This window comes from Myotis daubentonii, chromosome 4, assembly GCF_963259705.1.
Source record: "Myotis daubentonii chromosome 4, mMyoDau2.1, whole genome shotgun sequence".
In the NCBI taxonomy this organism is placed as follows: domain Eukaryota; kingdom Metazoa; phylum Chordata; class Mammalia; order Chiroptera; family Vespertilionidae; genus Myotis; species Myotis daubentonii.
Window position 1 is genome coordinate 67,270,146 of NC_081843.1, and position 26,531 is coordinate 67,296,676.

The window sequence follows — 26,531 nt, forward strand, 5'->3', positions numbered from 1 at the left end:
GTGTCTGATCTAGTCTCCTAATTATGCATTTAATAAGCCTATTAAAATTCTACCTAGAGGTCCTGGAATTATTATCTCTCTTTTTTTAATGTCATTGTTTTATAGATGAGTTACTAAATGAAAAAAAAAGAGAAAAGTGCTAATAGAGGAAGTTGGCATAGAGAATTGTCACAGTACTCAGCTCTTTTTATCTTTTTCTATATATAGTTTTAAAATATTGTTCAGGTCAGCTGATATGTAAGCAGTGGAATGCTTTTTCATATCATCTTTCTTTCCCAATCATTTAAATAATGTTTTTGATGAATTAGTGTATATAAGGGAAACAAAGAAATCATCACCAAGTTCTAGTATCAAATTGAGAATCGAAATTGCTAATTCCCCAGATATTTTTAATATATTGCTAATCTCAAGACCAGGACTAAATTGGTATTCTAGGACTAAAGTGGTAAATTTTTAATAGAGATATCTCTTATGGGCAAATCTTATTATAACATACTAGAATATCATTTATTCTTTGAGGGTGTGATTTATTCTACTTAAATATAAGCCCTGTAAAGGAGATGTGTTAATCTATTTTTACTCTACATACATAAATATGTCTGCTACACTCTAGTCAGTAAATGTATATTCAGAAGCCAATATGCCTAGACTATCACTTTTCTCCTGTAAATGATCAATAATATTGATAAATGGCAATTAAAAATCTGCACTAGAGCTTAACTATTGAATACTAAATCATTTTATCACTAACTCTGTGTTCCAATGACATTTTCTAGATTAAAAAAAAAATGTTGTTTCTACATTTAAAAAACTATTTTGTGCTTTTGCAGCAATGTAAGCAAATGTGCACTTGAAAGAAAATTCACAATGCAGCCACAAATAATTCCCTGTAAGATTCAAAGTGCCATTTTCAAAACCAGTTCAATTTTCAGAATAGAATATTTAAAACCTCTTCTCTGCCAGACTTTACATTCCACATGTTTGGTACAATTAAAATAGAAGAGTGGTGGGTTGGAACTCTTCCATCCATATTTTGGAAAAACATATTCACTCACCTCAATTTGTCAGTGTGCATTTAGAGGTAGGTCATTATGCAGTAGAAAAGGAAGAAGAAGGCAGCTCTAACTCATGTGACTGACATCTACGGAACATGGCCATTAATACAATTTGGCAGTGACCTTGGCAGCATTGCAGGTAATCTCCTTGCAGGGATAAACTATTTGAATATTTCTACCATGTTAAGCACAAAGAGAATTCTCTTTGGAACTTTACCACTTAATTTTCTTTTATCCTAACAAAAATAGTTTTAAATCATCCCTTAATGATTTTCTGTTTCCTTTTGCTCTCTCAAATGACAGTCCACTCCCACACATTGTTGCTGTCATTTTTCTGTCATTATGGGAGACTGCTATATATTTGGTAGCACATTCATAAAGGGTTGAAGTCAATTTTATTTTTACCCTAGGCATAAATTTGTGGTCAAATTTCATCATTCTACTCATAACAAAAGTTCTAAAAAGCAGAAAGCATATATAGAGAGATGTGGGTTGAAAACTCGGATGCTGAAGAAAAATTTTTATTGTGCTTTATAAACCTTCAGTTTCATAATTACTATTACTATTTAGGTTTCATAAGATAAAACATGGATTTTTATCACAACTTAGATTTCGCAGTAAAAGATTCAGGTGCATCATTGCTTGTTTTCTACTTCAGCCGAGTTGGTCACATAAGAGAGCTGAAGTGCATAGAAAATTCAGGTAAATGAACAGAAAAGATCATGACAAGTAGTAAAGTCTTATAAAAACATTCTACTGCCATTGTATCTCATATTTAGTAATAATATGTACTGAAATGCTTGTAATAAAGACATTGCACATAATGGAGGTTGGGCTTAGTAAAAAGTCTTTTAAGAGTTCAAACTTTCTTAGAGTTGCTTTTACATCATCTTTCAATACAGGAAATGAACAATGACTATAAAGGAAGAGCATTTTCCCCATAATATGGATCCATTTTTTTAAAAAACTATTTCTTCCTGAATTGTTTCTGGGATCTTTTACAATTTGAACCAGCTGTTAACAACAGCATTTATACGTACCATTGACATTGGAGGATATGACAATTGTGGTTCAGTGTTCATTATTGTAATACACATTCTAGTTTAAACTTTATAAGCAGCCCAAATTAGTTAATTTCTGGAATTAAAGCAAATTCACTGTTCATTGGTCATTAACATTTTTGCAAATCACATGTATGTATGTGTATGTAGAGTATTAGAAAGCTGCTTCCAATTAATGGGTCATTATAAGTGCCTGAGGTGAATTATTTTCACACATAAAACCCTTAAGAAATATGTGATAAGAAGGACATAGAAATTTATTAGGTAAGGCATGTTCAGTAAATTAGAGCATACTGCATTTCTCATCAGTTCACCTGTAAATGTAACCGTTAGCAACATCAATTTTTAATTCATTGTCAAGCTGATCTACATAATAAAAATTCCTTATGTTTATAATACTAAGCTTACTCCAAATGGAAAGAGGTATCTTATCCCTAGCTATAAATTATAGGTAGATGGTTGATGTAGCTTACAACATTACTTAAAGTCGTAGCCATAGGGAAAAGAGTTGTCCTTGAGATAATTGTAAATAGAAGTACATTAAGAAATAAAATTTAAATCAGAGGTGAAAGTTACTAAGCATTTTTGGTGTATTATATGTAAGCTATAAATAGCAACATATTTTAAGCCAATTTTCAAAGGATGTAGTGGAAAAGCCAAACAACATGAAGCATCCTTTTCTAATGAGAATAAAACTTTCAGGTTTATTTTTACATAGACGCTCAGATCATAGATGTATTGAATTTGATATATTTCACTACCAGCTGACTTAGGACTTTGACACAAATTTAAAAACTAGATGATGAAAATGAACACATTTCCTTGGAGTTTTGTCAGGCCTCCTAACACATGCAGCAGTATAGTAGAGAAATAAGAGTTTGAAATATGGAGTCAAGTTCCCTTATCTCAAAACCTAGTTTTGCTGCTTATCTGCAGTGTAAAGTAGGGCATGTTCTGTTTTTTTTTCTGTGTCTTGATTTTTTTTATGAACAGAAATATAATATGAAGTATAATCGTGATAGCACAAATTTATCCAGGTATAAGATCCAATTGAAATAATATTTCTGGGACATGTTCATTTAATGTTACCACTATCACTAGAATTTTTGAATAAAGACTAGAAGGTGGCTATCAGTAATAACATTTTTAAAGGAAATGAAGCATGATCCAGGGAACCCCAATTAGTAACTGTCTTATATACAAACTTAAACATACCCAAAGAAAAATCACATTATACAATTATACAGTGATGTAGCATCATTAAAAACTGATCCAATGAAAATACTTAAACCCTTACTGTGGAGTGTGATGGAGAAGAAGGTATAATACCAACCGTTCAAGGCTTAGGATTTTGTGCTATAAGATGTCCTCATTCATAAATTAGGAAAATATCTTCTAAACCACACTGATTAGAATGGTAGCTGAAGGAATAGTGAAATGAATAATTTATTCATTAAATTTCAAAATGCCAAGGAGTCTTGTGTAAAGAGAGTGTGGGATGTCTGGGCCTTGAAAGATAGCATCAGAACTCAGCATGACCTTGGTAACCTGGAGAAGTGGTCAGCAATCGTGAAACCAAGGAGGAACAAATGCTTTAAATACAAAGCAGAAGAGTGGCCAGAAACAAATCTGACAAGGGGAAAATGCAAAATTGAAACAAATGAGAGCGTAAACATTTGTAAAATTTATGCAATGTGTAGATAATTCAAAAATATACTTGCTAGAAGTAGACCAAGGAGGCTTTTTTAAATATTATGTGTATATTTTGAGACTCCAGTGCTAATGGCAGATATGACTTAAAGAGCCACAAAGATGGGGAAAAAATAGAAAGAAAGGCAAGTAAAAGATAACAAAAATAGGTATCATTCAATACACAGTCTTCAAGTGTATGAAATAAGGCCATGCTCACCAAATGTTGTTCTCTGCACAAGGCTAGAACAAGAGGACTGGACATAAAGTATTCCATGAGGGATTAGCTATAAGTAAGAATTTCCTGAGAGTGAGAGTTGTGAAATATCAAAATAGGTTACTGAGGAAGGTTATGTTGCGCCTTTTCCGGAAGGCCTTAAAAATAGGAGGGGTGGAATCTTTGTGAAATAATTTGTGTATGGCATTATCTGAAGGAGGGGAAATGATCTGACCTTGGATGCCTCTGCCAGTGTGACTATCGGGTATTTCTACTCTCACCGTGGCTGAAGGAAAATATAGCGATGTATTTAAAAAAAATTGTTTTGCTCTTTTTTAACATGGCAAAATTTAGATAAATGTTAAAATGTATGTTATTGTTGAGAGTATTACAGATGTCCCCCATTTTCCCCCTTTACTCCCCTCTATCCTAGATAAATTTTTTTCTTTTTTTTTTCTTCTTTTTTCTTTTTTTGGTTAATCCTCACCCAAGGATATTTTTCCATTAATTTTTTTGGGGGTGGGGGGGCGGGGGGGAGAGTGGAAGAGAGAGGGAAAGACAGAGAGAAACATTGATGTGAGGGAAACACATCGACTGGTTGGCTCCTGCACAAGCCCTGACCAGGGTCTGGTCGGGGGAGGAGCCTGCAACCGAGATATGTGCCCTTGACCGGAATCGAACCCCGGACCCTTTGGTCCGCATGCCGACGCTCTATCCACTGAGCCAAACCAGCTAGGGCTAGCCTAGATAAATTTTTAATGGATCTCATAAAGATCCAGCTTAAGGCAAGTGAAATTTCTAAGCTCATCCTAAAATTTTCCATAATAAGTTTAGGGAGACATTTATTAAATATTCATCTTAATCAGTTTTCCAAAAAACCTTAATAGTGACTATGCTACAGTCATTGTTTTCTAGTTCATAAAATATAAAAGAACATTTTAATATAATTTTGAATTTTAGAATTTCAGGAATGTGGCTAAATAATGACTAGGTGTTTCGACTGTGTATTAGTTGATGGTAATGCCCACTTTTCTAGCATCTAAAAGTAATGTTAGCCTCTACACTCCTCAGAACTCTAATTATCAGGTCCACGGACAGGCAAGAGTGACACTGATATAAAAATGGTTCCCGGAGTTTCTTCACTGAAAGGCAGTATTGCCAACAGGTACTTTCTTACTGAATTAAAAATTTTAGAGATTTCCTGTTGGTCAAAAATCCTCCTAACGTGCATAGACTACAGAAGCAGCCATTTTGAGCTTTCACTTTGTACAGTGAGCTGCCCAGCATCTCAAATTGAATTCAGGCTTGGATATAATGTGCCATTGTTGATTATTGAATTGTTGGGTGGCTCCAACCCACGGTGTGCTCATCAACTGGCACAATAACATATCTAAATACACAAATGAGTATATATATACCTACATCTGTACCACAGTGTTCTGCCTGTGGATGTAGGAGAAAAGTCTGACATATGCTTAAAATATATCACCTATTCCTCACACTCTGTAGTTTCTGCTAGAGTGAGGCTGCACCATACATTGTGAAAGAACCGGTGTGAACGTCTTTAATACACCAAACTGTGATTTTTCTTCAACAATTATAAATACGTATATTGCCAATTATGTCAACTGTTTTTATATAATTAATTAGTACATTTTATTAGGTGTGTGTCGTATAAAGCTGATAGCCATAAAATTACTTCTAAAATAATATATTTAAAGAGCTTGAATTGCACAATTTACCCAGAGGTCTCAAACACAAAGAATTCTAAAGAAGTAGGTAAATGTATTAAATTCTAAAGTGGAAATTCCACTGCATATAGAAGAATATTGTAGTGGACCATAATTTGAGGAGATGAAGGAGAAGGAAGAGAAAGAGCATAAAGAGAAGGAAGAGCAAGAGGAGGAATAGAAAGGGGTTGGGGAGGTGATGACCAGGGTAATACCAGGGTTGAGGAGGTCTGGGTTAGAAACCCACCCAGGGCACTTGGAAGGAGAGCCAGAAGACTGCCTCGAGCCTGGAAATAAGATAGCTGTAAATGCTGTGTAATCTCATCTTCATCAGAAATGAAGTTGACTCTCCTGACTCATCCTCAGGAAGACACCTGTCTTGATGGTATTTTTTCCCCAGGGTTGTAATGTAGATGCGTTGATTCGCACATATTCACCTGGTTTTCCTTATGCACAACCACATTTCTTTGCAGAAGTCTGGAGGGCAGACTGCCGGTGGTGATCAGACAATAAATTCTGATATTCTTATGACTAATCTCTAACTCATGTTTCATTGTATTCTCCTAGTAGCACAGAGAAGTAAACTCGTTTTGCCATCAAGAATAAGAGAATATTAGATGAATTAAAGAACACCAACTTTAAAAGTACTTCTTAGATCCCTCTAACTCCCTCTGAACATTACATTTTCTGCATAGAATTTTAACATGAAAGTCCTCTTTTGAATATTACCTTGAAGCATAGAGAAGCAGCAGAATATATGGTTCAAATACAAGTCTGGGACTGGACTTATAGGAGTTAAAATTATAGCTCTAACATGAGCTGTGTGACCCTGAGCATGTGACTTAACCTCTCTGTCCTTTTCTGTAAAATGGAAATGGTAATAGTGCCTTCCTCATAAGCTGTTATTGAGGATTAGAGTTAATATATGTAAAGCTTTTAATGCTACAGTATTTTATAATCTGTAGCTATTATTCATTAAAATTCTAAATATGATTAGTAGCCCAAAGTTAACCTTGGTCTTAACTGCTTATATTGCTTGAAGCTGGAGTGAAACAACTCTTCAATGCAAAAAAATATTGTTTTTCTAGGACTGCATCCTGGAGAAGCATTTTGATCTCATTTTGTCTCACACCTTTATTGACTTTATACCACTTAGGAACTTGAAAAGGCCCTTTAGAAACTGAACCAAACCCCCTTTAAAAGTCTGAGGAAAATGAGACTCAAAGGAGTTGACCGGCACAACGACATGCAGCCCGCGGGTGGCAGAACCCAACCAAGAGCCTGATTCCGAAGAGCTTCCTTCCCACTGCACTCCACCACTCCTGGGTGCCTTGGGCTTTGGAAACATATTGCACCAGATGCTAAATATTTTATTAATATTTTTACTTCAAAAGAGCAGCAATTTTCTGCACCTGATACCATGTGTGTGTCTCTTTGTAAAGCTAAAAGAATACTTTTTCATTGTTTGATCAATTATTCAACAATACGATTATGTTTTCCCGGAGCCAGGCGTTGAGCTTGTGTTGGTTCGGCCACTTCAACAGTGCAGTGTAGTCTTCAGAGGGAAGAAGCTGGTTCCTGTCTTAAAGCTAGCATTCCCCAAAGGATATTCCAGATAAATTTGGAAATACTCCAGATTCTGGAAACCAGCATATTGAAGAGTATGAAAAGTCCTGTAGCAAAGAAACCCATTTTCCTAATTTTATTTTTTTTTTTAATTTCCCGCCTCGCACCATTTATTTATTTATTTATTTATTTATTTATTTATTTATTTATTTATTTATTTGAGGCATAGCTTGTTAGCATCCTTAGGAACGAGTGATCTTTGGCATCCACTTCCCTATTTCTCAAGAGAGTCACGAGCTTGCTTCTACCGATGGGTGCTTTCTTTTTAGATAGTAGGTTTCAGAGAATCAGGATAGAAAACTGCCCATTTCAGCATTTTCTGGTCTATACTAGCACGGTCTTTTTTCCAGGGGAAGGAAGTACTGTCATACTTTCCATGTAGTGGAATCTGCGAGGATGACTTGGGCTGTCCTTGAAAGTAGCCTGGAGCAGAATGTGTAGACATGCCGAGATAAGGAGGCTTCCTCCAGGCCTTCAGTCCAGGCACCACTGCAGCTTGCAGGCTTGCGCTGCCCTGCCTGGATCGAATGGAGGAAACCTTCTGTTCATCTGAAAACACCTCTATTCCTAGCTCTTTGACAGTTTCACTTTCCATATCCCCTCAGTTCTAAACATGTGGAGAAAGAGATAAAGAAAGGTGATGAAATGAAAAAAAAAGGAGTGTGGAATGCTACAAATAGAAGAAACCTGTATTTCCGTGCCTGCTCTGTGTGCAATTATGACTAGGGTTTGGCAGGGGAAAGGACGCGTCTTCCATAGGTCATTTTACAGGATAGGGAGGGAGGGAAGTGAGTTTGCAATGTTATATATCGGTTAGTATTGAGAACAAAACCAAACACTATGTTGGTGTTTTTTTTAATTTTTTAAAACATTTTTTATTGATTTTAGAGAGGAAGGGAGAGGGGGAGAGAGATAGAAACTTCAATGATGAGAATCATTGATCAGCTGCCTCCTGCATGCCCCCTACTGGGGATTGAGCCCGCAACCCAGGCATGTGCCCTTGGCCGAATGGAACCTGGGACCCTTCAGTCCGCAGGCCGAGGCTCTATCCACTGAGCAAAACCGGCTAGGGCACTATGTTGGTTTTTATTAGAATTAATATCTGTATCATGATTCATTTTGGAAAGGAGAGAAGATAGTTTTGATTTTTTTTTTATATATTTCAAATGTATGGTTCTTTTTTAAGGGCATTTTGGTCAATTGCAAATGAAAATAGATTTGTAAATTTAGGTTTTGTAAACTATACAGATTACTTTAAAACTGATGAATTATGTTCACCAAATACGAAATAAAAAGAAAACAATGGAATAAATGGTCAAATTTATACCACTCCCCCCCCCCAAAAAAAAATGGCAGGGAAGGGAGAATTGAAAATGTGTACCTATTATATCTTAAGTTATATTGCATAGGAAATTTTGACCCTTCCCCTTACTTAAAATACTAGTTTTTAATTGGACATTTCTATTTTACATTTAAAATTAACGTGTCTATTGTCCTGTACTCTAATTTCCTACATAAATAATCATAATTCTTAAATTTTGTATTTTTTTTCTTAAAAATGCCTTAATTTAAAAAATACTAGATGATTCAATTTGTCTGTTCATTCTGAGTTGGAAATTAATCTGTTTGGCTTGAGGCTATATAGCTTACTCTCATTAGATGGGTATGTCCAAAGATATGTGAATATTTCCCATATAGTGAGACACTGGGATTTTCAAATATCGCTGAGATCTTAATCAAAACTGTGCTGATTGCTTGGGAGTTGAGCCCTATGAGAGAGGAAATAAATCAACCTAATCCAATGACTCAGTTGCATTAATAATATTGTAAAATTGTTTATTTCTAAGAGATAAAAGGAATGATTACTTATTTCAACTAGTGGGCATGGCTTTTATGAAATAGTCCACATTTTCAGGGAAGACACACCTTTGGATTGAATTAATATCAATTTAGAAACCTTTTGCATTATTATATACTCATTATATTATACTCAGTGCTTTAAAGTATTTGTAACTTTTATAAAATTATATAATATTGAAGTAAAGGAAACAAGTCATCACAGTAAATTTATGAAATTGAATTGTGTCCAACTGAATTTTTACAGTTGAATGTGGCTCTGTTTTTTATTTGAGCTTCACAACCCCATCACAGAATATATGTTTTATTATTCCCATTCTATAGATGAGGAAACTGAGGTTTAGGAAATTGTGAATTAGCCAAGTTTGTACCACCAGTGACTGAGTGCTGGAGTAGTTATCCTGCTAATACTGTCTGGCTCCATCCATGGTTTAGATCTCTCCTCACATGTCATCTTCTCAAATAACCCCCCTTGACACCACTGTCCACCTCCGCCCTTGCCTGTTCAGTTACTCCCTAGCCTATTCTACTGTGGTATTAGCTTTACAGCAGTCCTCTAAAATCATCCTGTTGGTGCGCTTGTCTGTTGCCTCTTTAAAACGTGTTTCGTGCAGACCAGGACCTCTGATTTGTTCACAGTGTTGTCCCTGGCACCTACTATCAGGGAGTGACACCTTTATGTCTCTGTGACTAATGATCAAGCTTTTCCCTTGTTAGCTGTGATGTTAAGCTTCGTGATTTCAGCTCATGGTCTCCAGTGAAGTCAACTTAGACAGGATTTGCTTGCCTACATGGTTCAAGACGAAGCTTACATTTAAAACCTGTGATGCAAATACACCAACCACATATAGTTACATGTCGCTCGTTGGTTCCAGAGCTGGGGCAGGTAGCCTGCATTGTGTCCTGTTAGAGGATCTGCACCGCATACATGCACCGTAATCTCCTTTCTGACATTTAACTCTCAACCTCGGCACCAACGCTGACAAAAGTTCTCAAGTATTAAAACCATGTGTTACACAACCCTGGCGTGTTTTACTGTGACCGGGGCAGTCGTGTGGAATCCTCTTGTCCTGGAGTTATGCACAGATAAAGGGAGGATATCGTTTTGAGAGGAATGCTACAACTACAAAGTGCATCCTGAAGGCCATTTAGCTCACAATGAAGGTCTGTGTTTTAAAATAGCACTCTAACAAAGCAACTACAGAGTTTGGCAAGGGCTTCAACTATTTATAGAACCTAGTAAGACATAGTAAATAGTGCCACACTACCCGGTTCTCCTTTGCCATAACCCCAAACTTATGAGAAGCGCTGTAATTATATTTTTCTACTTAAAAAAAAATCATAGTAGCCATTATCAGTTTAACCATACGGAAGCTCAGACTGAGATTTCTTTTTTAAATGCATAGTTTTGATTTCCAACAGCTGCACTAGGTCTTTAATCATATATTATCTTTATGAAGCCTTTTTCTAACATATGTTAATTGGCTGTTTTCTGTGACAAATTATGAGCTCTTACTTTGATGAGGTTCAATTGCAATCATGTTGGAGTCGAGTATGTAGAGTTTCCACCCCTGCTGGTTCCTCAAACCACTACAAACATCCGCACGTCACTGCAGTGCTGAGTAATGGCAGGATTTGGGCTGGCTGATTTCACTACAGATTTTTTTTTTCCACAGGATATTTTCAGCTTCTTTGTACTAAATCTGTTGCAGGGTTTGCCCTTTTTAGCAGAAGCATGCTCTAAAATTAACATCAAATCTTATTGGAGATTACAATAATACAGTGAGAAATATTTCATCATACAACATCCCAGCGTCTGTTTTGCTTTACTAAAATTTTAGTCCATTTATTATACATTTTTAAAAGTCAGTTAGTTGTGAAGTTGGTAAGTATTTTCTAAGTCATGAGCCTTTTGTAATAACTATTTTGAATTTTCCTCTTTTGAGGAGAACAATTACTTACTGAGATGATCGTGTATATGTTTAGTTCTCATAACGAAAATGCAAATACTGTATTTTCTAGGTGTCCCAAATATCATCAGCATGCTAAAGATTCCATTGTATTTTTTTTCTTTGCAATTACATCTGTTGGTCAAATAATAAGAATTACATGTTCCATCCAGGTTATTATCCTATAGGATGCATAGCATCCATTCGAGCTCTCTATCTTCATGTCAGTTTTTAATGTAGGATTAAGATGAACAGATATGTTCTGATCCGTCTGCTCTAAGAACTGTGATAGATAGCCTGCATCAGATACCAGCAGATGATCAGTGATAGCTATAATTAGAATAGATATTAAAAATGCAGTGCGTTTGTTTTGATTCACAGGGAAGTAGTCGGGGTAATTGATTAAGGCCTTCACACAGCAGTCACATTGGGATTTGTTTAGCTATGTTTCTGCCTGGACCAAGGTGAAGGACTCCATGAACTGTGGTTCTCCAAAGCTAGAGCTGGGGGTCCAGTCTCCACACAGGTGTGGGAGTTTAAAATAAGACGTGCCGGATGTGAATAGGAGCCACTCCTCCTCGTGAGGCGGTTTTTAATCAGCCATTTCCCAGGAGTAGCACACAATCAATGAGCTCTAAGTCCTGAGGCTACCTTCGCTCAGAGGAAGGCCTGGGAACATCATTACAGAACTTGCGATGGAGCATGTGTGAAAAAATTAGAGCAGAAATGTAGGGGAAGAAAGGTTAACGTCAGAAGTCTTAACTTTGGTGCTGCTCTTTCGGAGGGTCATAAAGAGATCATTTCAAATATTTAAAAAGGGATGTTACACTGAATTAAATGCCGATACGATATAAAAAAAATCATCGGAAATAAGTCAGATAAAAGTTGTTATTGATTTATGTAGCCAGAACTATTTGAACATGTTTGTTATTTTGGGTCCGTTTCAGCACCAGTAAATAAACAGGAAGTTGTGTGTGTGTGTGTTTTGTGAATAAGCACCACAGCCAGAGAGCAGGGCTTCAGGCGTCCTGCGTGGTACTTCAGTGTGACTGTCCAGTCACTCGTGCGCTGTGTCCCGAGTTAGTGTGCACAAGGAAATGTAGTTCCACTTGATAAGACGCATACGTAATTGGCTTTAAGAAAATAAACCAAGGTAAAGAATGATGTGTAAATGAAACTGAGAACATGGCACTTGGCTGTATGGAAGCCCATCAGCCATATGGCTTAATTGGGGCCAGTTGGGATCATTTAATGATTGCTGTCAGAAGATCAGATTTAATTCTCCTTATAAGAAGACCACAGTGGGATAGAGTTAAACAAATTGCCGTCAGAGGTTTCAGATGAACAAAGCCTTAATTAGGTTGATTAGGATGCTATAAAAGAGAGGAAGAGAAATAGAAAAATTGATGAATCACTGGGTTTCATGTTGAACCATATATAATAGCAATATCTGTATTTTGTGAGGTAGGATTATGGCATTTTGAATATTATATATATTAGCATGGAAGGTTCTTATGTAAACTTTCTAAATTTCTGAAGTTTAACTAGAGACAAAAATAAGTGACATTCCATGTAAATAGCAGATGATTTTTCAAGCATATTATCCATAAGGTATAACAAAATATTGGCAGGGGAATTGTGTTTCTTCTCGTTTCAGGTCATCTTTAAATGTTAAATAAATCGGGGAGACAAATAACAGGCAAATTATTTTCAAGTACATAAGTTTTCAATCATTTAACATAATATTTTAATACATTATAAAACAAAGCCTTTACTTAGGCTGTCCTTTTAACCATATCACAAACGCAATCATGATTATTTACTGGTGATTAATCATGTGATTATTTACCAGGACTACTCAGGTGTCTTAAACTGTATTCTTATTGTTTTATGTACACATTATGAAAAACTAAAATGTGTTTCTTTTTCCATTTGCTGTACTTTTGCAGGAAAATGCTCTCTCTGCACACACCCACACACGCCCACACAAATGTATCAGTAAGGCTGAAAGGGGTGTCCAATACATTCAGAGCTTAGAGAGAATAAATTCGCACAGTACCTCCATTTTGATAATGAAATATGATATATTGAAGAAAGATTAAGAAAATAATGAGCATAAGATTTTTTCTGACAAGATCAAGAGATGCCTGGGAATTCAGATTTTTGTCATAATAAGATGAACATGTATAATAGCAACGTCGCCCACTGAAAGCCTGGCTTGCTTTGAAGGCTGGCAATTTCGTGTCACTGATATTGGTGCTGCACAGTGCGCCGCTTGCTTTGTTCAATAGCAGCAACAAAAAATCCAGCTGCATGTGCTCATTGGGCAGCCACAGCTGGGGCGCAGAACGCGTTTTGGGATGCTAACCAGTAGCTCTTGCTTTGTGATGAGGACAGTGTTGAATTCACCTTTGTGGGAAGCCCTGCCACATCACTACGTGGCCTTTGAAAGAAAAATTAGGAAATCAAAAACATGCTAAAACCCTGAATTAATTACTTAAGATGATGTGGAAAACTAAAAACTGTGGTGTGGTTGAATAGCACGGGGCTCTTGACATATTTGAAACCATTTGGAGTTTATTTTGGCTTGGAAAATGGAGATGCTATTTAAGCTGCAGTGTGGGGGAAAAAATCCAAGACAAAATATACCGTGGATAACCGTGGCAGGGCCTCCCTCCTGTTTATTAAATTGTATACAATGCAATGCAGTTGTGTAAAGGTATGTGTCTCCTACCTTCTAGAGCTGTGTAAATAAAATGATTCATGTCAGTGTTAATGGCAGGTTAGGCCCGCTTATTAAATTAATTGCAGGGGTTTTCAAAACGAGTTCCTTTTTAGCCTTATTATATTTCTGACATACATTTCATCTCCTTTTGTCCTTGGGGAAAGATATTAAAGTAGGACTAGAAGCATTAATGTGGAGTTTTCAGCAGCCATGGTCATTGGGAAAATTGATATATTTCCCTAGTTATTTCTACTTTTGCAGCCTGAAGCTCTTCCATGACTGATACTGAAGAGAAACTTCTTAATTTTTGTAACCCTGTAAATTTCGTCCTCATATAGTGATTATTGTTAATGGGTAAATGAAGCATTGCCTGTTAGCAGATTTTCATCGTTAGCTCTGCAAAGTGAGGTCTTCCTGGTGTACGGAAGGGTCACTTGGCAGCCTTACTGGGCGATGGGACTGAATTTATATTTCAAAATGGAAGCAGTCTTACAATAGTAGGCTGGGGACCCAGCCTGCTCCGTACCCAGCACTCACCTATAGCACCAGTGCAGGGAACATCACCATCCTGCAAACGAAGAACTGCACTCCCACCTTTCTGTAGGATATAGAAACAGGGGTTCCCAGGGATTAGTAGTCACTCAGCTTTTAAGTTCAAACCCTGAGCTTCCTGATTTCAAAATTCATTCAGCTTCCACTTCTCCATTTAAATTATTCTTATTCAATATATGAGATGCTATATAAACATGACAGAGGATTAAGTATCAGGTTATCAGTTATCAGTCTGCTTCTGTATAAGCAAAAATATGAAAATGTTCTTAGTAGAAGTCATTAAAAATAGTGACTACAGCCCTGGCTGGTTAGCTCAGTTCGTTGGAGCATGGTCCCTTACATTAAAGGTTGCAGGTTTGATTCCTGGTCAGGACACATACCTGGGTGCAATCCTTGTTTAGGGCGTGGGGGTCGGGGGAAGGGTGAGCTGTGATCGATGTTTTTCACATCACTGTTTCTCTCTCTAAAATTGATTTTTTAAAAACATATCCTTGGGTGAGAATTAAAAAAAAATAGTGACTGCAGAAAATACCCGAGAGATTAAAATCTTAAATTAATTTATTAATCAACTAATAGTATAATCCTACTGTCTGCCTGGCACTGGGGTAGTGACTGGGAATACAAAAGTGAGACAAGGCGTACCTGGCCACAGATGTTGAGGAAGAGATGCAATTTCAATTGTGACAAGTGCTTCAAAGGAGGACATAGTGCTGTGAGTCCTTTTAAGGGAAGTTGATGTGATCGGGAGAGCACAGAGTACTTTCTGAGGAGGTGAGACAGAAAGGCAGAGAAAAGTTGTGGAGGTACAAAGGGATCGGAGGAGCATCCCAGCAGAGGGAATTGTATATGCAAAGGCCCTGTGGTAGGAAGTACTTGGCAGGCGGTAGGAAGGAGCATGGCAGGAAAGATTATCAACATTATTTATTATTTGCATATGTGATATTACACTGAAACTTGAAGATGACTCAGAATTCATCATATTGGCTCTAAAATGGGATAGAGAAAATAGCTATTTGGCACAATGGTATTTATCCAGCAGATAAATGGCTGTTCTTTTATTACCCATTAGAGGATGAGTCTTGGCTATGTGTCTTTAAAATGAACTCATCTAGGGTAATACAACATTCTGTAGGATACCTGGTAAGCTTAGACAGATATGGAGTGACTTTCAAGACCAAGGAAATATTACCCAACTCATAAGACATCACACAGTCGAGGAGCAATAAGAACAATAATAATTATATCTTTTAAAGTTCAGAATACCTCTTAAGGAAAAAAAGAGTAAAAGTTCTACTTGTTCCTTTTAACCACAATATAATTAGATGTCTCATATGTCTTTCAAACATATCATAAAGTAGGAAGTTAAATGTATCTAGTTGCACCAAAATGAGCCACATTTTCCACTTCAAGTAATAATGAATCATTTAATTGTTTAAATCAGTCATACCAGACTTGCAGCAACTGGGATTTATAATCCTTTTTGTCCCTTAATAAGTTTCCAGCCTGTGTTTACTTAACAGTATAATTTCTTTTGTGATACAGTGTGTTTGGGTCTCAGCCTTGAGTTTTTACAAAACATTATATGAAGATGCTATTTGGTGTCAGTAAAAATGTGAGTGAATGAAAAAGTTTTTTTGCCAATACAAGTAAAAGAAAACCAGAATTATTTTTCTGCAAATTGACATCACATGTTTTAACATTTTATCATTATTCATAGACTGTTTTTATTTAAGTGCCTGCATTGTGCTTATTATAGCAAAATACACGCTTTGCAAAGATAAGTTTAGCAGGAGAGAATTAATTTCTTCCCACATCTTTTAATGTGGCATGGCAGTTTCACTCTAAGATCAAAACACATAACTGAAGGTTATGTTTAATTTCTAAATCAAAGTGTTGTGGGAAGATGATTGAAATCTGAAGATGACTCAGATCACTTGATATGTGGTTTTCTTCCTACAGAAACCTTATGGTAGACTGCCATTTCCAGGTTAGAAAGAAACTAACAGCGATGCGATTAAAATAAATAGTTTCACTATATACTGAAAGTTTGTTAGTTACTTTGGTTCATAGTCTGAATTTTTTTAAAAGAACTTCGAGGGCTTTAATATCATAGGAATCTATTCTACCCACCCAGCCTATGTCCTCTTTTTAACCATGGGGACAAAGAAGTAATCACTTTATTTTACCAACATTGATTTTGGGGGGCAATTTTTGTGATTTTTATATTTTACCAAAAATATGACATATCTACATGTATTCCTATGATGGCTTTTTCACTGCATACAATTCTTCATTTGCCACAAAGAATAAATTAAAATTATGTGGCCACATTAACTCTGATTTTTCTCAGGCATGATAAATAGTAATCGAGATATAGCTTCTCCACCAAAAGTGAACTTGTTGGTTTTCTCATCTCTCTTTCTTAAAGCGGTCAGGCAGAAATACTGACTTAGAGCTAAAATTGATTTTTTGCAGGTATTTTAAAAATAGAAATTAAAAATGTCCCCGTGTCTGGATTTCACTCATTGTCCCTTATCTGAACCTCTCCAAGGCCTCTGTGTGGGGTGTGCAGCACAGCACACTCAGACAGTTCTTCTCAGAGAAGGAAGTGAAGAGTTTTGGTTCCCATTTTACACTTCTGGAACAGTTTAGGGAAGGAAGCACCTTTACACCTTTTATTGTTCGTGGTTGCTGACATCATATCCTTCCCTGACCAGTCTGTGCGTGTTTCCTGCCATTCTGTCAAGACTCTTCTGTGTTACTGGGAGGGATTTGTAGGAGGCTGGGAGGGAGGGAGGGAGGGAGAGAGGCAGTAAGAAAAGAGGGAGGGAGAGAAGAGGGGGAAGGGAGGCGGGATGTGTGTACCACTCAAGGGAACTTGTTTATAAGTGAGAGAGCCAGTGGGAGAAGGATCTTTAGCATCTGTCCACAAGAAATTCTTCTCTACTTGAGTCTCACACCACTTTGCCTTCATGTGTCTGCTTATGCCAAACTCAAAGTGAACAGAAGCCTTCCATGCTGAAGTTCCCCTTTTTAGCAAGCAGCCTGATTTTATTTTTCTCATATTTAGGGTGGCCAACAGAAAAACAATGCAGAAGACTGGAACTCTATAGAGTGTAACTGTGGTAGAGAATTTCTTTTTCTTTCTATTTTTTTTTTAATTACTGATTGTTTCTATGGGACTCTGTCATTTTCCAAGAATGCTTCTTTCATGTGGAAAGAAGTAGCGGCAAGCCTGCTGGAATTATTTTAAGCTTATGGTTGATTGTACATAATGAAAGTTTTCAGCATAACTTGAAATTCTACTACGTGTAGTTTAGCTATTATATCCTTTTCTTCATATGCATACAAAACAGTTTTACAGATTAGTAAAGTTATATAATCTCTTTTGCATCCTCTCTAGGCTTCCTACAAATGAATACTTGAAACCAACCTTACAATATAATTTTTGCATAAAAATTAGGTTAGAGAAATTGTTATGCTAAGAAAACAGCTACTGAGTTGTTGTTGACCTTCCTAACTCTCTGAATTTTTACTGACAGCCTTGAAATGTCGTGACTCACAATCCAGTGTTCTAAGCCATGTGTCCCATGACACATTTCTTCAGGAAAACAGTCACATCATCACCACCTAGTATTCTGCATATATACTTAATGTAAAATTTGCATTGTAGAAATGTTCAAAAGGCACACTTGAAGAAATATTTATTTTTATGGAAAAAAAGAAAATATTTTAATTTTATTGAAATTTATACTTGCTTCTCTATACATTACCTTGCATATTTCAAATAGAAAAATATATTCAGTGGCATTTTTATCAACTTATATGTATGTACATATATATGTGTATATATATATATTTGACATATACATATAAATGTTTTCTGTTTTGAGAATTCAAAAAAAAAAATCCTTGCTTTGCTCTTTTTAAAAAGTGTCTCTCATTACAAAGTTGTGAAACAACCGGGTGGTGATAGGGAGGAACTCTTCTAAGTTTGGTTCATCAGGAACTCTCTCTGTCTCTCTGAGGAGGCTTTTTTCTCCAGGGATGTTTCTCTACTTGTCTGGTTATGTGTATTTTGAAATCGGGATCTGTAGAAGTTCTAGTCTTGTCCGCCTTGTCACCACACTCTAATCTGTTCACCCTGACCTTCCACCTTAAAGTGAATAAGCGCTTAGGCAGGCATAGTCCTGTAAGCCACTAGTGCCACGGGCCTTAGCTAAATGAAAGAAAGGAAATTGTCCCATTTGCATTTGCTGTGGATTCATGGGTTGGCTTTTCTGTAATAGAGGAAGCCTGTTTGTGTCTGTGGGGTCTTGCACATGCATGGGAAATGCCATTCTAACGTGCTGCTTGCTTCTAAGGTAAGACCATAGGAAACACAGGAAAGTTGCCCAGTTGAGTGATATTTAAGACCATTTCTAAAAATAGATAAATGGACAATGGTAACAGTGAATATATGATGCAATTGTGCTTTGTGAATTTTTTTGTATCTTAATGTGATTTAATATCTTAGAATAGCCAATTTTTTCATGTATGTTTGTCAAATGTATGTTATTTACTAGTATATAACTCTTGAAAACTTTTGAACTACTTCCAACATTTAAAATTACCGCTAGAGTAATAACTAGTTTTTGATGAGCACTGTGTGGTCATGATGTTACTCAATACATGTATTCTCAGAGGCAGGAGTGAGCTGCAGTTTAATAGAAAGGCATTGGGCAAAAGAGAATGGATGGTCTTAGTATTTAAGCAGCAGCTAATCCACCAGAACTAATTATATCATAATAGCTTCTTCAATTAGATCATCAGAAAACTTAAAATTAAAAAAAATTACTCAAGGTGATAAAGAATTTAGAAATTAAGTTAAAAAATCAAAAGAGAGCTGATGATCAGAACAAGTATATAACAGCTTTCCTGTTCCAATAACTTTGAATTGGAGCCAATTAATCTATTAAATAGCCAGGACTTTGGATTAACATTACATAATAAATGTGGGAATGTACCAGGTTGGTCGTCAGACACCAACTAAAATAAACAGGGAAATACTGAGCAATGTGTAAAGTAGCTGCGTTCTTTGACATGAGATGGGATGGAAGAATTGAAGCTGTTGTTTACAAATGAAGAAGCCATTGTGGAATGCTTTCTTGTTAACTTCCACATTTCACGGCAATTCACTTTCATTACATTTAAACATTTTCAGACGTACTTTAAAACAAAGTAAAATATATACTTTTAATACTCTGGATTTTCTGGGTTTACCTTATAGTACTGATGTTCATTTCATTAATATTAATTCGTCATCTAAAGATATCCAGTACATAATAGCAAGTTTCTGTAATTTTGTGTCTTACTCCCCAAGAGATATGACATGTCTTTTTAAAATATTTAAATTTAAAGAACTGATGGCTTATTATAAAAAGTGTAGTTATAAATGAAATAATACTCTGATTCTTTTCTTTTTATGAATGATTATCTTTTTGGATTCTTGTACTGAAGATGTAGCTTAAGGGCTTTCAAAAGGACAAGATCTCACTGCTGAGAGCTGCTGGTTATGTAAAATTAAATATCCCGTATGCTTTTTACAGTGTTCTCATAGCGGTGACTTTTTAAAAGTAAGATGAAAGGATTTAGATTTGAATTAGTTGACATTTACATATATCAAATAGCACTTTCATAATCGTCCATCCTATTTGCATAACGAGGGACATTATCACCTCTGCTGTCAAAACACGAGATTGTTTTCCCTTCAGAAATGAATTAGCTGCCTGCTTAGCATACATAGGTACATAAAGGTTCATTAACTCTCTGATTTAGGTAATTTTTCACAACAGAAGAGTGCAAATAGTCACCTAATTTTATTTTAAAAATATTAAGAAATTCTGTAAAAGATACATTTCAACTGTCGGCCTTTAAAGCATAGTTTTCATCATTTAAATGACTTGTTAAATTACTTATGAGATTATTTTCATTATAAAAACAAACGGATCCTACTTTATGTGCTCCTGCATGTGACATACCATGAACTTTTAATATGCACTTATTTTCATTCATTTGATTGGCTTCCTGCCATGTAGTTGTTGCTTTTTAATAATTAGAATGTGAGAGTTCTTCTGAAACTGACTTGCTGTTAAAGGGGTACTGAGTTTGTGTTGTTCTTCAGCAGGAACGAATGCAGGAATTTGGGAACTGAGCAGTGCAAGTGCTGAAGAAGGAGGTTTGTTTGGAGGAAACAGGAAAGAGAAAGAAAAGGAAGGAAAAAATACATAATTTCAGGGACGAGAGAGAGAAGAAAAACGGGGACTATGGGGAGAAAAAAGATTCAGATCACGAGGATTATGGATGAACGTAACAGACAGGTGAGTGGGGAAAACTTTTTTGTGTCATTACTTAACATGGACTATTTATTACATTTCCCCCAGATATGTTAAGGGTCCTGAGAACATTTTGAGCTTAAGAGAAGTGTCAGTAAATTAAACATGGCCAGTTTAAGTGCTAATAGTCTCTCATATATGTAGGGTGTCCCCCTAAAAGTATATACACACTTTGAATAATTATAAAGGCAGTGTTTATTAAAATACATTTTCAAAGTTGAGCTATCAGCTGTTTACCTGTGTATACATTTTGGGGACACCATATATATGTAAAGAGAAAAATATCACATCTTTTAGAAATGCAGTTTACATATTCATGATCATTCACTTTTTACTTCAACCTGAATTCTAAGTGCAAGCTGTACTTGTGTAATATAAATAGCTTAATAATCAAGAGTTAATAAGCATGACATTGCTACAGTGCACGCATCATTGAACGAAGATATTCTTCTATTCATGTGCACAAGGCCTTTTGTGGTCATCTATTTAAAACGTTTGTATAATAAGCTAAATATCCTGAAGAAAATCGCTTTCATTCTATTCACAGGCTTTGAAATACATACAAAATATTTAACATGACCTGACAACAACAACAAAGAAAATACCCACATAAAATATTAATTTCAAACATATAGGCAAGAAGTATTAATTCGTACCATTTTCTTTAAACCCTGACTTTTGTACACAATAGAGGCAGATGATGCTATAATTTTTTTCTAGAACTCCTGTGATATCTGTGTGATGCAATTGATCTTTTCTAAAGACATTGATTATACATCCAAATGCTCCATTCAGCAGAGTTGTATATCATGAATATCTGTCATTTGACTCTATTTTCCTTCATAATTGGAGAGAGTGGATTTAGCTAGGCCATGTAAGGAGAGGTGGGCGGTTTGTATGTATTCTGATGTTAAATATCAAATAATGATTCCTGGGGGAAACTACAATACGTCAGATCACAGCCATTGCTGTGGATAATGGGACTATAAAGCAGGCATCCCTTGTTCTTGGAAAAGAAGAATCTTTTTGCTTTTGCCCCATTTACACTAGGGAAAGCTTAAGAGGACAGCTTTGGAGATGCCCCACAAAACTGTAATTTCCCCCAAATAAAGACCCTCTCTCTCCTGTATCGTCCCTTTCTATCTCTTTGGAACACTAAGCAAGACTAGAACTGATTCATGGTTTAAAATGTTACGTTGCTACCTGTCTTAATTAAAGTGGATAGAAGTTGTTATTTATGCTGTCAAAGCCAGTATGCTATTAAGAGGTAAAGAAACTTTTTAGATTTTTATGTTTATAATTCCTTAAATTGTTATATTCAAGGTACATATGACTTGAAATATTTTTAGCTGAAAATTAAGCTAAAGGATGGCTAATGCTAAGATTTATAATGTATTTCTTCAGTGCTTTTCTTACATATTGTTTATTGCTATGGGTCAAGCCAAAAAGCAATAATTTTTTTCAATATAAAACCACAGTATTTTTACTTGGTTTCTAGATTAAAATTAAAACTGAAATATTGAACATCATGTACCATTGACTGCTTGGACCCAGCTATTTGGACTAGAATTTATTTCGGTTGTAGTCAAAAGTTATATGAATTAGCACTTACACTTCATTAATAATACCAACTAATTTTTAGGCTCATGAAATCCATCATATCTTTTGCTTGCAAAGAGAGAAGAAAATTTGTGCAGGTGGAATTCATGAGCTTTTATTATGCTTTATAAAAGAACATAAAACTCACACAGGGATACATGAATTTTAACACCATACTTTTGAGCTAATAATTGAACATCTCTTCTTAATTTAAATATAGTTGTGTCTACAGATGCTATAACTCTCACCTAAGTTGGAAGTCATAGTAACTTTAAGAGAAGAAAAAATATCATTTAAATTCAGCTTAGTTTATTTTTTTATTTATCCTGAAGACAAATTTCTTATTTTATCCTAAAGAATTTAGGATTTTTTTTTTGTCTTTAGGTACAGTAGGCCCTTTAATTCAATACTCTTAAATGTAATTAGTAAAATTGAAAACTTCCAGGTTTTAACATGTGTTTCAGTGGCTATCTTAGATGGCCATTGGCAATCTTCAACAACCATCTTTCTTACAAATGTTTGTCATGTGTGCCTCTCACCTACCACAAGAGTGGTCCTGAGAACCATTTGGGAGAGAACTTAAAAGAGGTAGGTCACGCCGAAACCGGTTTGGCTCACTGGATAGAGCGTCGGCCTGCGGACTGAAAGGTCCCGGGTTCGATTCCGGTCAAGGGCATGTACCTGGGTTGCGGGCACATCCCCAGTAGGAGATGTGCAGGAGGCGGCTGATCGATGTTTCTTTCTCATCGATGTTTCTAACTTTCTATCTCTCCCTTCCTCTCTGTGAAAAATCAATAAAATATATTTAAAAAAAAAAAAGAGGTAGGTCACTTCTAATAATCAACCCCAGCAAATCTGCTAAAGCGTGTCAGACGAACGATGGAACTGGGCTTCCTTTAAGCTATGTGCTCACGAGCTGAAAAGAAAAAGTTCACTGCCTTGCCCTTTTGAAGCTTCCCCCACCGTAGCCTCCTTGGCGGAGCCTCACACAATGGTTCACAGTCACCTTTTCTGAAAAGTAGCGAAAGCCGGCTCTGCCATTGCAGGTGTTTATTTGGCAATACGGAGAACTGGGTGTTATTTTTACAGAATAAGAAATGCTGGCGTAAAGTGTGAAATGAAATATTGCAGAGCGGATGTGATAAATTGTATATCATTAAGAAATAAAACTGTTGTAAAACAGAGCAGCTTACTGTTTAAATTGAATTTTGCCCATATTTTATCTTTCATAATGGAAGGAGGGAACAGCTAAAATTCAGAAACTCTAATTGATATATGTAATAGTTTAGGGGAGGAAAAATATTAACAGCTTTTTAAATTTTTTAAAAATTTCCCAGAGTTTCTAAGTTAATGAAGACTACTGAATTTCTAGCTTAACCAAGATGGGTTTCTTAAGCAAGTATATAAAAATAAAATAAAATCCTGAATTCTCAATTTGCCTTGCAGAAATTTTCAGATAACTTAATAAAAGCAGCTACAAGTTCTGAGAACTACATATATATTATTTCATTTAATCCTTATCCACCCCATTTACAGCTGAATAATTTATTAATTTTTTAAAATATATTTTATTGATTTTTTTATAGAGAGGAAGGGAGAGAGATAGAGAGTTAGAAACATCGATGAGAGAGAAACATCGATCAGCGGCCTCCTGCACACCTCCTACTGGGGATGTGCCCGCAACTCAGGTACATGCCCTTGACCCGAATCGAACCTGGGACCTTTCAGTCCTCAAGCCGACGCTCTGTCCACTGAGCCAAACCGGTTTTGGCAATAACTTATTAATTTATTAAATCAACAAATATTATTAGATTGCAATGTGCCCAGCATTAAGATGCAGTGGTAAACAAGAGGAATCTCATCCAGCTTATCAACTGCTGCAGAAGTCATCAAACTTTTTCTGTCAAGGGCCAGATAGCAAATAATTTTGGCCTTGTGATCCATACACATACAGTGTCTGTCTCAACTACTTGTCTCTGCCCCAGTAATGAAAGCAGCCATGGACAAAATGCAGGTGAATGAATGTGCCTGTGTAGAATAAAACTTTACTGATAAAAAGGAGGTAGTGGGGGCAGGCTGGATTTGGCCTGTGGGTCGTAGGTTGTAGGCCTCTGGCCCAGTGGGATGAGTCAGCCATGAAATATGCAAATATATAACAAAGTTTTGTTCATATGTGTTATGAATGAAACTATGAAAGTGCTATGAATGAATAACAGGAGGTACTTTATTTAGATTGGGGGTCAGAGAAACACCTCTCTGAGGAAATGCTAAAGATGGGATCATTAAGATAGTGAGAGTCAGGCAGGTGACAACATTCCAGAGGAAACAAATGAGGAAGCTGAAGAAAAGCCCGTGGAACTTGACCTTGGTTCATATAACTTTAGAGAAATGAGAGAAAAGATTGAATTTTAGGCAGAGGCCAGATCATGCAAAGCTTTGAACTCAGTCAATACCAGGAGGTGGCCAAAATTTGAGCCCAAATCTTTCAGATTGAAACACAAAACATGTTTTTCTCAAACCTTCTTCCATCCTGTATAACATAATAGCTAAGAACATAGGTTTAGGTCATAGCTTTTCCCAATTACATCCCGCTGCACCCAGTATAATATAATGGCAAGGAGCACGGTTTGAGGAACACACAAACCTAGATCTTGTCCCAGTTCTGCCACCTACCAGCTGTATTTCTCTCCATCAAGCGCCTTAACCTCTCTGAACCTCATCAGTTCCCTCATCAGTAGTAGATTGAGGATTTAAAAAAAAAATAGTACCCACCTCATTGGGTCATTGAGATCGTTATATTAGGGGATAAAGGTAACATATCTAACATATAGTAAGTGTTCAATAAATTTCTTTATTAAGCTATTCCTATTAAGACACATGCTCTTTGAACCATGAGTTGTGTTATAGTTAATGTGATTTCCACGCAAGCAACTCCTGCTCTGTATAGTACACTGAAGAATTGTACCTGAACTTTCATTTAACGAGGGTTTTACCTTAAAAAGAGTTTCAGGGAGATGGAAGGAACGTGGAACAGAGTAGAGCAGGAGCACAAAGGAGTCTTCAGAAGCAAAAGGGGTGAGAGAGTCATTTCAGATCCAGAGCCGGATGATGGAAGAGGATGGCTGGTGGACAGGAAGCAAAATGTCTTAAGTTCTTTTCTGTCATCAGATCTGGCACACTAATAGTTTTTGCCAGCAAACAAAATTTTATATAATTATCAGTGCAATAATTGGAGCACAAATTAAAGACAATTAGCAACATTCTCTTGTTAATAGAACAGCAGAATCCCCTCATGGCTAAAAGGAATTCAAAGTTCATAGCTGTTAAATTTTTTAACTTTTTCTCTTGAGATGTATCGATTTCCTCATGTGACTCTCTTTTAAAAAGAAACAAAGTTTACTCCATTTCCTGTTTCCCACTACTTTAGATTAATCTTAGAATGTTGGCTAAAATTTCAATAGGACTTTTACTGTAACATTCATTCCTTCAAGGTGATAGATAATCCAGAATACATATCAGTAACTAAAAGAGCTAATTACAGTTTTAGATTTGAGAGTCACACCCCACTAACCTAATATAATATTTGTTGAAATTGAGATAGATTCACTCTTTAAATGTGAGGATTTGGGTAATTTGGAAATACAAATAAGTTGCTTGTTCAAGAATATAACTCTGATGAATTGTGAACCATGCGTTAAAAGAGCAAAGTAATCTAGTCGCACTGTTTTCTTTCGTCATCTCCACAAACAAAACGTCCAGACTTGTCAGTTGCTTGTATGCATATCAAGTAAGTGAATAGTATTTGAGAGGAAATTACTATAGAAGAGTTATCCATGTTAGGCAATGAGTATCTGGAACCTTGTTTCAGATCAAGTGAATAAAATGTTCCATCACTGCAAGTGTTGATGTTTCTACCTCTAAATCCAAAATAAACCTGCAAATACCTCATAATGAAGACTTTTTTTTTGCCTTTTCCCCTCAGTATTATTTCTTAACAGCTGGATGCCTCCCCTAAACTTATATTAAAATTTTTATTAAACTCATTTTATAGAAATAAAATTAACATGTATCATAGTAATATATCAGGACATCTTAGA

At 36.0% G+C, this 26,531-nt stretch overlaps 1 protein-coding gene across 11 annotated transcripts in view; it reads left to right on the forward strand.

The window, feature by feature from the left end:
* MEF2C (myocyte enhancer factor 2C) overlaps nucleotides 1–26,531 on the forward strand; it is a 158,401-nt gene that overhangs the window by 48,273 nt on the left and 83,597 nt on the right. For 8 of the 11 annotated variants that reach the window (XM_059694132.1, XM_059694131.1, XM_059694134.1 and 5 more), the window contains one exon: nucleotides 20,625–20,820. In XM_059694132.1, coding sequence (XP_059550115.1) covers nucleotides 20,767–20,820 — 54 coding nt within the window. In that variant the 5' untranslated portion in view covers nucleotides 20,625–20,766. Of the gene's footprint in view, nucleotides 1–18,806; nucleotides 18,826–20,624; nucleotides 20,821–26,531 lie in introns of those variants that run through there. The other 3 variants (XM_059694135.1, XM_059694136.1, XM_059694138.1) reach the window with 2 other exon arrangements.